Genomic DNA, 14,059 nt, shown 5'->3' on the forward strand with positions numbered 1-14,059 from the left:
AATAACCCATATCGTAATATCGAGTAATAAATATCTAGTACAAGGGGGGGGGGGGGTGGGGGTTTCATGTGCGTCCACTTGCCCAGCCGGTCTACTCGGCGTCGCTGCGCCGGAGCGAAGCCCGGAACCCAGAGTCCGTGACCCCAAACTCCGGCTGGGAGGGGCCATGCTCGTGATGCCTCCAGCCGGCCTGCCTGCCTGCCTGCCTCCCTGCCCTTGAGGAGGTTCAAATACCCGCACCCCCGCACCGACGGCTGTGCCACCATTCACGCCCCCCCGCAGCAGCAGCCATGTGCGGCTCGTCCTTGCTGCCACGCCGCTCGTCTCGCCTGGCGGAAGCCGTCTTTCGACTCCGCGATCCTGCGTGGCAAACGGTGGCTGCGCGTCGCCGGTTCTCACGGGGGCAAAGGCGCGCGGAAACGCCTCTGCGATTCAGCGCCGCATGCCAGAACCTATCAAGTTAAGCATGGCAAAATGCCCGAAAGCCGAGGCCTATGACCTGGGGACGTTGTCTGTTCCCGTCACCCCCCGGCCGGGGAACCGGTGAACCCGCATCACGCTTCCCGGCACAGATGACGTTCGCTCAAAGAATCAACCCGGCTTTCTCGAATGTCCGTCCCCACATGAGCTTCTTTGTCACTTTCGGTGCCTTCTCATCTACCCGCCAGCTTCAGTCGCCGTCTCAGGAGAACCCGTGGAGATCTTCAACAGCCCTCTTTTACCTCTCGGGCCATTCAAACCAAGAGTCGCGCACACGGTGTTGTTCGGTTTGCATCAACCACCTGCTCTTGCTGCTGAAGCCTTGTCGTGTCGTGGCCAAGCTGGCATTCAGTGCCGTTCCCTGCAAGTGTCATTGAGCGCTGCTTTCTTCGTAAAGTTACAGGTCGGTAGTCAAGCCACGCTTTCGCCGCTGTCGGGGCCGCCAGTAAGAATGCCCGGCGAATAATCCAGGAGAGGTGTGAAATATAAAAACGGAAAAAAAAAAAAAAAGGGTACGGCTGTACCTTGACGACGCTACCCTCCTCCTGATACCAAAGTACGGTATATCAATGACGCTGGATTCTGAGCGGCGACTGAAAAAACGCCGTTTTGTCCTTGCGAGTTGGGTCCCCGTCAGAGTCTGTCGTCGCAGTAGTCTGAGCCATTCCCCCATCCATTTCAGTTGTCACCATCATGAATGCGTCACTATCCTCACGGCTTGCAGGATCAGGCCGAATATCAACCCCCTGGCCACTTCCTCAATCTGCAGGCAGTCAAACACCCTGCCGAGCGCCTCTCCGGTTGCCGCCTGGCCCATGACGCCCAGCAACGCAGCCGGCACTCCGCTTTGGATCAGGAGCTTGCGCGCCTTGACTGCCAGCTTCTCCTTTTCTTCTGCAGTCAGCTCTGCCGGCCACGTAGCCCTCTCTTGTTCGGTCGGCATCGTGCACTCCCTGAGCCTGCGTATCTTTGCCGCAATACCCGCGTCCGACGTGTTTGCATCGAGGACGGACGATTGAATCAGAGATTGCACCGTGAGGAGTGACGGGTTGCCTGGTCTCAGGAGAAACGACTTGGCCGCGGCGAGGAGTGTGCGACGAATGTTCCAGGCCGACGAGAGGGTGTACATTTCGTTGATGACGGCAAAGAGGAGCTCGACGGCGACCCGAGTCTCTTGCTCCGATATTTGCGAGTACTGCTTGGCAGGCTTGTTGGGGACGTACTTTTTGCCGCCGTTGGCCACCGGCAGCGACGACGCACTGCCGCCGTTTGAGGTGCCACGTGCTGTCTGGTAGCTGTCATCCTGCCGAGACTGCATGTCATCGCCGTTGGCGGATTCGCAGTCACTTGGCGTGTCATCTGGCGGCGGAGGCAACCTGGTCAAGTCCAGACTGACCGTCGATGGCGATCGAAAGGCAGCCAAGCTGGATGCCCTGCTGTGCTCCCTACTCGCTCGGAAACTCGTGGGTGATGATCCAGGCTCGGCTTGCTCCGCACCGCAGCCAGCTCTCCCCCGCTCGCCTTCTGGTTCAGCTTGAGATTGACAGCTGGGCCTCCTCGACATGGGGGCCATCTTGCCGGGCTGGGTCGAGATGATGGACGAGCGCTGACTGTCTATGCTGGCTCGATCAGACCTGGCTGGCGACCGTGTCATGTCGGCCCTTGGCGGCGCCGATATGGAGAGCCTGTTGGCAGAATGAGCCAGGTCGACCGACTGGCTGGTCGACTTCCTAGTCAGCCCAGCAATGTTGCCAAAGACTCCGCTGACGCCGCCAACAAGCGTTTTGCCCCCTTCCACTGCGCCTTTGGGGGCGGTGGTGAGGACGTCCAGCATGTTTTTCCCCACCGTTTCCCAGCCAAACTTCTTCGAGCTGCCGTGCGAGTGGCCTTGAGATTTCTCGAGAAAGCGCCTCATGCCCTCGCTTTCCGCGAGGGACTGGTACCAACACGCGTCCCGCAGATATCGCTCGAGCTCTCCGCGAAGCGACTCTCTTGTGTGGATTTTCCAAGCAGGGAGCGCCTTGTGGAGCTCCGTAAACGCGATGGCGCCCGAAATGGCTGCGATTCTTCTCAGAATCTCATGCAAGGTTTCGAAGTCAGAGTAGCGTCGAACAATCATCCACCCGGTGTGCGCAGACGACGAGGGCTCGACCTGAATGAGGTAATCCCAGTTGGGCTTCGTCCGAATCTTGCTGCTGTCGCTGGTGGAGTCATCGTGTATCGTAAACGAAGCGTTGTGGAGGGCCAGGGCAGCCTTCCTAGGCCCTTCCTCGTCCGCGCCTTCGGCCTGGCCAGCGGGGACAGCTTGGTCGAATGTCGTGAATTGCCGACTGCCAGTTTCATGGGGTGATGATTGTTGACTGGGGGACGAGTCGAGCGTGGAGGCCCGTGTTGACTCAGAGGTATTCTCCGGTCCGCTTGACGAGGAGAGTCCGTGTGGAGAGGCGCAACTCGGAGAAGACGCGTCATTGGTCGGTAATGTTGCGGCTGTTGTTGCGGCTCCTTGGGGAACGTTGGGGGAATCTCTAGACTGTTGTTTCCTCGACTCCGAAACCGCATCCAAGCCCTGCTTGGACCGTGCTGATGGGTTGGCACCAACGGCGGCGCAGCTGCGCTGCTGACCTGGGCCGTCGCTGCAAACCGCTCCACTCCCTCTCTTCATGTCTCCCATGGCTTCTTCCAACTCCTCATCCGCCCTGCTCAGTTTCTTCCTATGGCCGAGCGATTCTCTCCGCCGCGAACGGTCCAGTTCCAAGCTTGAACGCGCCGCCACAGGTTTCGCAATGCCAATATTGCCTACATTTCCATCGATATCCGCAAACAGGTTGTACGCATTGTCACGCCCGGTTTGCATCCCCTCGTCAATGGCTTGGCTCAGGTCTGGCTCGCCAGCCTCGAGCAGATATATGATCCAGCCGTTGATCCACTCGGCCTTGCTGCAGGTTTGAAGCGTCGTCTCGAGGACGGAGTTTGCCAGGACCTCTCGCAAAAGTATGCGGGCTGGGTCGCAGTTTTGCGAGCCCTGATCGAGGAACCCCAGCAGTTCCTCGGCCACCATTCTAAACTTGGCAGCCTGCTGCTTCTGGTTGAGCAGGTTGGCAAGTCGGGAATCGGGATTCGATGACAAGTAGTTGTACACGGCATCGGCAGCAGTCATGTTGGACTCGGGGGTGCCATCTGCGAATGCCGCCGCGAGCTCCGACAGCAACGCAATGAGAATGGAGGAGCCATTGGTGAGCAGATCCAAGAAGGCGTCGGCTGGTCGTTTGCGTGACAGGCGGTTCGAGATGGAGAGAATGTACGAGTTGAGCGTTTTCCGACACGCCAGAGGGAACGAATGGTCGCCCGGTATTATGGGACTGTACCAGCATTTCACATAGTCTCGCACGACAGCATCCACAAGTCCAGTCAGGGCGTCTCGAGTGTCGGGTCGAAAGTCATCAAGGGTTTTGAACACGGGTTCCCCCTCGTCTGCTTTCCCGACCTCCCCAGCCCTGGTGTCTTTCAGAAGCAGCAGCACTCTGTCGAGCACCTCGGCTCCTTGCTCCCCACGCACAGTCTGCGCGATGGCAGGATTTCTAGCTTCCAGGGAGATGAAAACGAGGACACCGCCGACGGCACCAATCAAAAGAAGCCCCAGCCTTCCCAAAGCAGCATATATCGCAGCCGAGAGGCCGACTGCAATGCCTCCCAGGGTGGTCGGTGTCGCCTCGGAGATGAATTGGAGAACCTTGGCCGCGATTGCAGAAGTCCCAGACGTCCCCGGCTGGAGGCCGGACGACGATTCGGCCGCGCCGTTCCCGGAAGCAGGTTCTGTCGGCAAGGTTTGGTCACCGTCGGTCGATGGTTGGGCACTTGAATTTTCGGCAGGCTCGATCTTCGGCTCGAGAGGGCCGGCCGGCTGTGTTGCATAGGGTGTATTGGTTGAAGCCATCGAAGGAGCTCGTCCTCCACACGGACGCCGATTGAAGACTCCAAAATCGCTGCAGTTATTCTGTATTACGAGTCATGACAGTAATAATGCCAAAGCGGTGTGACGAGTGTAGAAACGGGGGCGACATGGAAACCCCGAGTGGAGAGCATCCAGGACACGTTTGCGAAGATGATCAGCGAGTCTTTCGAAGAGACGTCAACTGGTTGTGGTTTGCCATCCGTTGAAGTAACCAGTAACCTGGCCAAGAGTCGTCGCAAATCCACCCCAACCCCACTACATCCACCCTGGCGTGTTTCCTTCCTATTGCATAATTGCATGCCTGATGCTCGAGCCCTGTGCGGAGAACTCCGTAACTCCGTACTCCCTACAGGGGCTAGGAATACCGCAGCCTCTCCCCGTGCCTAGAGTCGTACCGTACCGTCTTTTATGGTTCCTAAATAGCATACGGAGTACTTCTCGCATTGACTGTCTTTCCCTAGCCAATTTTCCATCATGCGCAAGTAAAATGACTTGCTATCGAACAAGATGGTGTGCACAAGCACGTACCTCAGACCTTGGCTCGCAGGCCCGCTTTAAAGCGTTGCCGGATCCGGTAGTCCGTACTCCGCAATTACCGAGTACCTGCTGGATACAGCTACCTTGCTTGGGTGGCACTTAAACAGATTACACAATTACTTGCTCTTCAACCGTAGACATCTATTCCTCCGTTTAGTCATACTCGATCCGAAACGGCGCCGATTTCTCTGCACCGGAAACAGAAACACCTGGCACTTCGCACGCAAACCCATTCAGCCGATTGATTACTCGGAGAGTCAGGGTCTCGGTTCTCGCGGCAAATCACTCTGTCACGTGAGCTGGCGTAGCGTGATCCTCTGACGCGTCCTTCCTCTTCTTCCAAGGATCAGAGATACGAGACACGACGCGAGACGGAAACCTAACCAGCGTAGATCGGATTAACAAGCCTTTCCGACAGCAGATTAGCGAGATCCCATCTTGCAAGCAGCTCTCTGTACTTGGCTTCCTCACAGGCTCACGCACGCCACGCGAAGCAATGTCGTCCAAGTCCAAGAAGCGCAGGGCTGCTGATGAGTCTGACGAGGACCAGAGGCCAGCACCAAACGTTGCCAAAAAGACAAAGCTCGGCGTTGCGGCAGACGGCGAGGACGATGACGGCAATCCGTTCTGGGAGGTGAGCAGGCAACTCGGAGTAGAAAGCTGGGGGCGGTTCTCATCCATCAATGTTGCTCTGTCCGCTCGTTCAGACGGTGTTTTCTTGGGCCGCTGCTCGACGATTAACTGGTCTGTCTTTAGCTGTCAAGCAAGCGCCGTGTCGGCGTGTCAGAGTTCAAGAAAGCGTGTCTCGTTAATATCCGAGAGTACTATGAGAAAGACGGCAAGCTACTTCCAGGCAAGAAGGTTTGTACCTTTTTATCCTTGCACTCTTTCCTTCTTTTTTTTTTTTTAAATGCTCCCGTTCTTTTGAATGCTCCTTTTTTTTGATATATATTCCTGTCGGAAACTGACACCCAGCAGGGAATCTCGTTATCCGTCGACCAGTATACGGCTTTGTTGAAAGCAGCACCTGCCATCAACGCTGCTCTTCGCAAAAAGGGCCAGAATTTGGAGCACCTTGACGACCTGACCGGCGCAGCCGTCGAGCCAGCAAAGCCGGGAAAGAGGGAAGCCAGCAAGCCGTCCAGGGCAAACATCGAGGCAACAAGCGACGAGGACGCCGATTAAAAAGTCCGGGCTCCACGAAACGAAACGTGGCGAGAAGCTCAAGACACGCCGGCTCGAGACCCTGAAGCCGGCGCGAACCCCGGGGCGCGGAGGAGTATTGCGGCGCCAGACTCGGGCCGCGGGCGCTTGAGTGAGGGATAGGGATGTGTTTCGCTCAGGAGTGGCTGTTGGATACCTTGTTCCTCATGGCATGCGTGCAGCGGGATTCCATACCGGGCTTTTACTCAGTTATGGTTCCTTGCGGGTCGGCCGGACGATGTCGAAACACAACACTTCGCGCTTCACCTTTCTGAGACGTATATTTTACTTTGACCTGGGGCCAGAGTGTATGGGACGAGGACGCGAGGTTTCAGTACAAGTTAGCAGCGGGTTTGCGGTGGATGTAAAGAGCACAGGCTGCTGCACGTCCATCACATCACGTAGGCCCCTCGACGGATGTTGCTGAGTGCCGTCATGTTCCTGTGCCCAGGTATGCACTGATTGTTGTTCTCGGTGTCGGCACAAGAGCCTTCCGAACCAACTGGACTTGGTTGGATTCTTGGACTCTCCCTCGGACCAGCCCGCCTATTGTCATGCTGCCTGGGGCGCGGTGTCGTCGGGCCTGGTCGGCCGCCTGACCCTGCGGATGTTCTGCTTGTACTTCGTCATGGGTGACCGTTTTTTTGGCCACGGCTCGGCTGGTGCCTATCTGCGTTGAAGTGTCCCATGTGTCCCATGTGCAACTGCCATGTTAGCGGGGACATTATCAGCCATCGTTTGTTCCTTTACATATATATATATATATATATATATTCTTTCGTGGATTTAGCACTGCAAGCATGCGCAGGAAAAATGACGGCCGTGTTGCGTCTGGCATGATCCATGCTCTAAGCCGTTCGCGTCTTTCTATTCTATTACTGGGGTCGCTCTGTTCGACATTGCAGCCCTCATCGTACCTGTCACCCCCTTCCGCCGCGGACCGGACCCGTGTGCTACTCAGCACTGCCTAGCGGTTCCCCCTCGCGCCAGCCGGGGCGTTGATTCTTCGCTTCTTAAAGGACGTGCCCATGGCATCCCGGACCATGGGATCCGCCCTGATGGTGTTCTGAACCAGCCACTCCCGCATCTTTCCCCGCAGGTTGTTCACGGCGGAAGCGTCGCCCTTGAAAGGAGCGACCTCCATGTCCATCAGGCGGCCGGCATCGGCATCAAGCTGCCTCGAGAGGGCCTCGAGCCGCGCCAAGCTTTCCCGGAGGGCCTTGTCGTCCTCCCCGGCCGCGGCGGCCTTCCTGGGGCTCGGGTTCCGCACCAGCAGCGGCCCGATCTGCGACAGGGCAATGTACGCCGTCAGGGTGATCTTCCTCAGCAGCCCGACGAGCTGGAAGGGCAGGTACGGCGGGCGGCCGGTCAGCGTCGTCACGACGGCGTTGGCGGCTCTCAGCAGGGGCGGGAACCCGGCCCGCGTGGCGGCGTGCACCTCGAACAGCCCCAGCGCCAGCAGGATGAGCCAGCGGTAGAACTTGCCAAAGTCCATGTAGCCAAACAGGCCGAGGACGTAGACGGTGGCCGCGGCGACGGCGTAGTGCGGCAGGACGGTGTGGACGACGCCGCGGGCGACGTAGTCGCGGACGGTGGCGCACCTTTCCCACGAGACGACGGCGTCGCCGAAGCGGTCGTAGGCGAAGCGGCGCGCGGCGTCCTGCAGCGTGTCGCTGGCCAGCTTGAGGTGGATGAAGTAGGCCTCGGCCTCGCTGCCGGCCTTGTCGGGGTGGTGCAGGGCGGCGAGCCGGCGGAAGCGGGAGCGGATCTCGCGGTCCGCGGCGGCGGCGGGCACCCCCAGCTCCTGGTAGTACGAGGGCTGGCGGCGCAGGTCGTGGTCGGCCTCGTAGATGGTGTAGAGGAGGTAGGCGGCCACGACGAGGATGCGGATGCGGCGGCGGTGCTCGGCGTGGCGCGGCGACCCGGGCTGCGGCTTGCGGTCGCCGGCGCGGATGGTGACGCCGTAGTAGATGGTTTGCAGCCAGGCGGACGCGAGCTGGCGGGCGACACGGGCGACAGACACGGGGGGGAGGCGTTTTGGCGCGCCGTTAGCTCCGGGTGTGCTGGGGTCGGGGTCGGGGCCGGGGGGGGGGGGGGGGGGGGGGGGACAGGTTCACGGAACTCATCGGGCGGGTTGTGCACGTACCCCGGGTAAGAAGGACCAGCCTACCAGCGAGAGGAGTGCCGACATGCTGGGCGATGGCGCATGGCACGGGCGCGAGGGAGAGGGCGAGGCTAAGAAAGACGGAGATGGAGATGGTGATGGGTTGAATGTGTTGTCTGTGTTGAGTTTGGCCTGGCCTTTTCGGAGGGAGCTATGTTGATGACCTGGAAAAGTGGGTCAACACGGGTACCTGGCCTGGATTGCCAGGCACTGGGATTTGTCTGTGTTGCGGTGTTGCGTCAAAATCACCAAGTGCGGCTCTATGTATTCTGCTTCATGTCTTCAAATGCTTTTCATATGCTACATAGTACATGGTGTCCTTTTTAAGCTCGTCCGCTGGTTACAGAAAAGACAGTTATGAGAAGAAGAAAAGGAAAAAAAAAAAATGCAAGAATCAGCGAGACAACAGAGGTGGAAAAAAAAAAAAAAAAAAAAAAAAAAAGAAGCAGGACAAAGTGCCAACCGCCTCCGCGGATCAAATACAAAATAGTCAACGAGGAAACTGCCGTAATGCCCAAGTCGCCAAAAGGTTGGGTATCGGAAGCACTTGCGAGGTTCACCATGCAAACGACCAAAAAACATACGGACGGACCTGGGCCGACGAAACATAGCTGGGCGCCCGCCCTACCGCGCCGCAAGTGACAGCCATCCGCCCGTCAAGACGTCAATCGAGGCGCACCGTGCGAAAAAGAAGTCAGGGTGGTGGGGAAGATCCCCATCACGGTTTGAACACCGCCGCTGTGAGAAATAGCCCGTCGTTGTTGTCGGCGAGTGTCGGCGGACTGCGGGCGTGGCCTTCAGGATCCCGCTTGGCCGCAACTCCCGCAGATTTGGGCGCCAGTGGGGTAGGTGCCGCGGAAAGAGGGCTGTCTGCGGTGGAAGCAGACTCGGGGCTTGCCGGTGTGCCGGCCGCAGGGGAAGCGAGTGCAGCGGAGGATCCGGGTCCCGCGCCGTTGAGCTTCTCGTGGCTCCGCTGCCTGTGTCTCTCCCGCTCATTCTTGCCGTCGCTTGCTGACCTCTGCTTCTCAGCCGGAATCTCTGGCAGTGTTTTGGGATCGTTCCTGGCCATCTTGGAAATCTCGTCCTCTACGTCGGCCAGCAGTGCGTAGACATCATCCCCGGCGTATATCCGTATGCTCTCGACGTCTCTCCGCCTGGCCGTGCCCTTCGCGTCCTCCGCCACGACCGGGTGCTCAAATATGGTGCTGGGGACCTGGGCGACGACCCGCGGAGGCGAGGGCGAGTAGTCGCCAGCTCGCTTGGCGAAGCTGCCTTTTGCCGGGCTTCGCGGGGGCGTGGAGGGCTCACGCGGTCCGGTGGGAGATTGGATGCCCATGGCTTGCAGCCGCACCTCAGACGTGGATGGCGCCGAGTCCGAGTATTTGGGGCTAGGCAAGATGGCTGCGGCGGCGACGTGTTCCAGGAGCTTTTGCCGCACCCTTGTGCGTCGATTTTCCGCTCGCTCAAGCTTGGTGACCCAGTCGTCGATGGAAGCATCCAGCTCCGCCAAGGCTTCCTCCTGCTTGAGCATCGAGTCGTGGCTGAACTTGGCGACTCTGGGCGACCGAAGGTATTGGCAGATGCGGGAGTGCAGGTTGCGACGCCCGGCACGTAGAGAAGTGTAGGTCCGCCGCAGATACTCTGTCCGCTCATCAAGGTATCGAAGCTCCTGCGAAAGAGCATCGACATGCTCGACGTTGAGTACCTCGAATCGTTCCGCCTGCCCCAAAGCCTTCGTCCGTAGAGTAGATAGGTCTCTAGCCCCAAGGATTTGGCAGGCTTCCGACGGTTTCCATCCTTTGGGAAGCTCCTCGAAAGCTCTCCTCTCAAAGCTCATTGAGCGCTTGCCCTGGTTGTCTTGGAGGAATGATCCCTCGTGCAACATACCGTCCATCCTCCTCGGCCGGCCACGACCCGTGACGGAAGTAAACGAGTCTGAAGCGCCGCGGCGATGTACGCGCACGTGAGCCTCCTGTTGCCTGTCGCGCGTGGCCCCCAAGTACCCACGGTCACTCTGGGATGACAAGACACTGACAAATTCACATGGCTTCGGCGAGACACGTTGAGATTCCACGATTGGCGCGGAGACGGGAGTGGGCACAGTGGCCGTGGAATCAGCCCCGGTGCGGGCTGACCCAGAATAAGGGAGATCGGAGGAGGAGGTGGTTGTGCTGGCGGAGGAGGGGCTGGGCGTGGTTCGTTGCCTGCGTAGTAAAATCCCATCTGCCCGAGTACTGGGCCAAGGAAACGGTGGGCTCTGGGCCGAGACGAGCTTTGCACTGGATGTTTTGGACCGTAAAAGCGGAACAGGACAGTCAACCACGGGAACTGCAGAGGGCGTGGGCTGGTGAGACGCAAGCAGAGGGATCGACCGCTTCAGTGCAGATGGAGCCAGAGCTCGCCCTACAGACTTGAATAGGTGATTGCTTCCAAAAGCACCAGTATCGTGAGCAGGCTGTCCATTATCCCTGGCATCGTCAGGGGCACTGACGGACCGCTCATGGAGAGGTGGTCGGCCGGGAATCGTTGCTGATGTATTGATTAGCAAAGGACGGATGGCTTCCACGGCTGCTTTGATCAGAAAGGAGAGCGAACTGACGAGAGTCCATGGCGACTTCGTGTACGGTAGTCATTGGCTCCAGGTCAGGAACGCTAAACTTGCGTCGCCTGAAAGAGTTATGATGGTTCATCCGGGCAGCAGCATTGAGTCCAGCAGCTTGTTTGTCGGTCGTGGCAACGTCAAACAACTTGTCGCCCTCCGAGATCTTGATGATATCCAGAGACGGCAACGGCTTATCTTTGGGGAAGAACTGGTATCTCTTTGCCTCTGTCGGCAGCCTTCTCCGAGGAGACGACTTGCTGTCGGTGCTTGGTTTTGCGGGTGTTGTCTGCAGAGCCTCCCTGTCAGTTGATCCGATGAGCAGTGAACAACCAGCTGATTCCATCGACTTACGGAGAGAATGGATGGTGCTACGGAGAGGGGTTTCGACGGAGGGCCATTGTTCAAGTTGGCAATACAGCTAACGATGTGAGCCATTGGGATGGAAGAGAATCCTGGCTGATCAACCGATACGTTGACGGGGCTTGAGCAGGGCAATTAACGGTACGTGATGAGAAAAGCAGGTTCGAGCTCGACAGGTGTATCTGTAGAGTATATGTAGAGACGCAAAACAAGTAGAGAAGAGAATTGAAACAAAAAATCAAAAGAAAGCATGAGAGAATGGAAAGCGTCGCAAAAGCTGCCAGTGTAATTCAGCCTGTATTCCAGTCAATGACACGTTGAACGGATAATCTACAACACTAACCCATCTCCGATGCAGCAGCGTGGGCCGGAACCCACCAGGCACGATGCCAATCGCGGGTGACTCGCATGGATGCCGCCCGGGTCAATGCTCAACTCTCTCTTGTCTTGAGCCCAGCTTGGACGGAAGGGAGAAAGAGCCACGGGCTTGGCGGGGAGGGTGTCCAGTGTCCACCGTCAGGGTAGAGAACCGTGCCCCTTGCTAGTCATTGGCGAGGATTCATTGTCAGCATCCCGTCCAGAAACACACAGAGAGGGCCGGGCCTCTGAGACGAAGGCTGCCCCGTGCGTGTACTTTGTAGGGAATAGGGCTCCAGCGCAGTGGTCAGATGTGGGGATGCCATCCCTTGATGGGTGGGAATCCGAGCAAGCCACGGCGGACACGCAGAGCTAGCCACAGCAGCAGATGCAAAACAAGTTCAAAGCTTGCAGTGGCGCCAAGACCGGGTGAGATTAAGCTCTTTGGGGTAAAGCCAGAGCCAGACAGAGTCGAAAACCGGCAAAATCGGGTACGCGGAGGCCCCGCTCCCCCCGAGGGGTAATCGGGGGGGGGGGGGGGGGTGGCCGGCAAGGCTTTGCGCCATCTGCAGCCTGCCTGCATATGTGAGCAAACGGTTGTTCAAGTGATATGCGGAACGTGGAGCTGAAAACCAGGTGCGGTTACTTTCTGGACGTCTGGTACCCACTGCGACGGAGCAGAGGAGCAGAGGAGCAGAGGAGCAGGGCCAAGGAAAGACGCCGGGCAGGGCCGCGATGCAAAAGTGAGGGGTTGAATGTGTGGAGGGTTCAAGTTGACGTTGAAAGGTGGTGGGTGACTGTTGACGACGGGTGACGGGGTGACGGGGTGACGGGGTGACGGGATGACAGGTGGGGTGACGGGATGACAGGTGGGGCGACGGGTGGTTGACGGGTGGGTGACGGGTGTCAAACAAGCAGGCAGACATGGAGACCCCTGGCCCTGGATCCCTTGAGGCTTGCTTGCTTGCTGGGCCGATTGTTTCCTGACTAATCCGGACAGCGCACTGCACGTCCGCAGGGCGAATTGGGACTGGCGCAAGATTCCAGGCTCCACGTCACGCAGGGGTCAGGGGTAAGTAACACAGCACGCACATTAGAACCCCGGGAATTTGGTGTCAACTGCTGGTGGCTTGTCGGCCGATTTGTCGCACGCAGCGGCAGCTTGATGCCAGTGCGTCAGCCTGTCGGGTGTCAGGTTGCGTCGCCCTGCATCGCCCTAATCGTGCCGGCAACACGGGGCGCGTCTCAACCAGCAAGCGCGGTACTCTGTACATCTGTTTCAAAAAAAAAAAAAAAAAAAAAAAAAAAAAAAAAAGGAAAGCAGCCAAGCGCAGGCAAAAACAAAGGAAATGGCTGGGGGGACGTTTGATGGCTACATACCAAAGTAGCATCACTTGCCGCCAAGCACGAGCTATTGAGTGGCACGACACATGGCATGGGAGCTAGCTGGCAGTTACAGTATCAATACGACGACGCATCGCCCGAAGAGACACCCGAGAAACACCCGTTGATTCGCACGCATCCATCTTCCGGCCTTGCCGGCTTTCAATGTCCAATGTTCCTTTCTGGCGCGCAACCTCCTCCACCCCAGTACAGTACATACTTCCGCGGGTCCGTTCATTGCCCATTGTTTTGCCTGCCAGTCCCCATGCAACCCCTCTGCTCCGTGCCGACCCCCACCTGTCGAAAAGGGTGCGTGCGCACTGCGCAACACACCACGGCAACACACTATGTACCTACGCAACACGCTAGCCTTGGCAAAAAGAAACATCAGGAAAAGACAAGAGACGAAATGAAGATGAGGAAGAAAAAAAAAGCAAAAAAAAAAAAAAGAAAGCAAAAAAAAAAAAAAGAAAGAAAGAAAGAAAGAAAGAAAACCCGCAAAACAAAAGGACCGCCATGATGCGTCCACTCGACAGCCCTCGGACAGTCTCCGCCGCATCGTGATTCGAGCTGGTGTTCTGTCTGAGCCCCAGCGCCCTGGAACCGTCTGCTCTGGCCGGCCCCCCGGAAGTTGAAGCCTTCCATGTCCCTTGGAAAGCCTCGCATCAAGTGAAAACACCAGACCTGCACGGTGGCGCCTGTCGGGCTGCTGCCGCTGCATGTTTCCGATCCGGCACCTACATGCAGGTATTGACCTTGACATGAACTGACTGACAGCTGCCGCCACTAGTGCACAGCCCCGTCGTCTGGTTTCTCTCCCTTGGAGTCCTGGCTTGGGGCTTTTTGCTAGCGCGGACCCGGAATCCTTGCAGGTAGCCGCGATGGAGAAGATTGAGCCCGAGTTGGCATTTTTATCAAAAGACAGCTATGCTATTCCATCGACTTCAACCTTGTTTTTCTTTTTCTTGCCAGGAAACGAGCAGCTGGCATTGCGTCATGCATGCCTCGCACAACCAGGTCG

General features: G+C 57.9%; 4 protein-coding genes across 4 annotated transcripts; 1 reads left to right on the plus strand and 3 right to left on the minus strand.

The window, feature by feature from the left end:
- Nucleotides 1-1,171: 1,171 nt before the first annotated feature.
- UV8b_00342 (uncharacterized protein) lies at nucleotides 1,172-4,414 on the minus strand (the record flags this gene model as incomplete). The annotated part of the gene is made up of 1 exon (XM_043137840.1): nucleotides 1,172-4,414. The coding sequence occupies one exon, from the start codon at nucleotides 4,412-4,414 to the stop codon at nucleotides 1,172-1,174; it is 3,243 nt and encodes a 1,080-aa protein (XP_042993774.1).
- Nucleotides 4,415-5,465: 1,051 nt separating this feature from the next.
- UV8b_00343 (uncharacterized protein) lies at nucleotides 5,466-6,154 on the plus strand (the record flags this gene model as incomplete). Its single annotated transcript, XM_043137841.1, has 3 exons — nucleotides 5,466-5,603; nucleotides 5,726-5,830; nucleotides 5,948-6,154. The coding sequence occupies 3 exons, from the start codon at nucleotides 5,466-5,468 to the stop codon at nucleotides 6,152-6,154; spliced, it is 450 nt and encodes a 149-aa protein (XP_042993775.1).
- Nucleotides 6,155-7,139: 985 nt separating this feature from the next.
- UV8b_00344 (uncharacterized protein) lies at nucleotides 7,140-8,363 on the minus strand (the record flags this gene model as incomplete). Its single annotated transcript, XM_043137842.1, has 2 exons — nucleotides 7,140-8,168; nucleotides 8,319-8,363. 2 exons carry the CDS (start codon nucleotides 8,361-8,363, stop codon nucleotides 7,140-7,142), a joined length of 1,074 nt encoding a protein of 357 aa, XP_042993776.1.
- A 691-nt stretch (nucleotides 8,364-9,054) lies between these two features.
- Nucleotides 9,055-11,373, minus strand: UV8b_00345 (uncharacterized protein; the record flags this gene model as incomplete). The annotated part of the gene is made up of 3 exons (XM_043137843.1): nucleotides 9,055-10,865; nucleotides 10,936-11,224; nucleotides 11,290-11,373. The coding sequence occupies 3 exons, from the start codon at nucleotides 11,371-11,373 to the stop codon at nucleotides 9,055-9,057; spliced, it is 2,184 nt and encodes a 727-aa protein (XP_042993777.1).
- Between the last annotated feature and the right edge of the window lie 2,686 nt (nucleotides 11,374-14,059).

This window comes from Ustilaginoidea virens, chromosome 1 (assembly GCF_000687475.1).
Source record: "Ustilaginoidea virens chromosome 1, complete sequence".
In the NCBI taxonomy this organism is placed as follows: Eukaryota; Fungi; Ascomycota; class Sordariomycetes; order Hypocreales; family Clavicipitaceae; genus Ustilaginoidea; species Ustilaginoidea virens.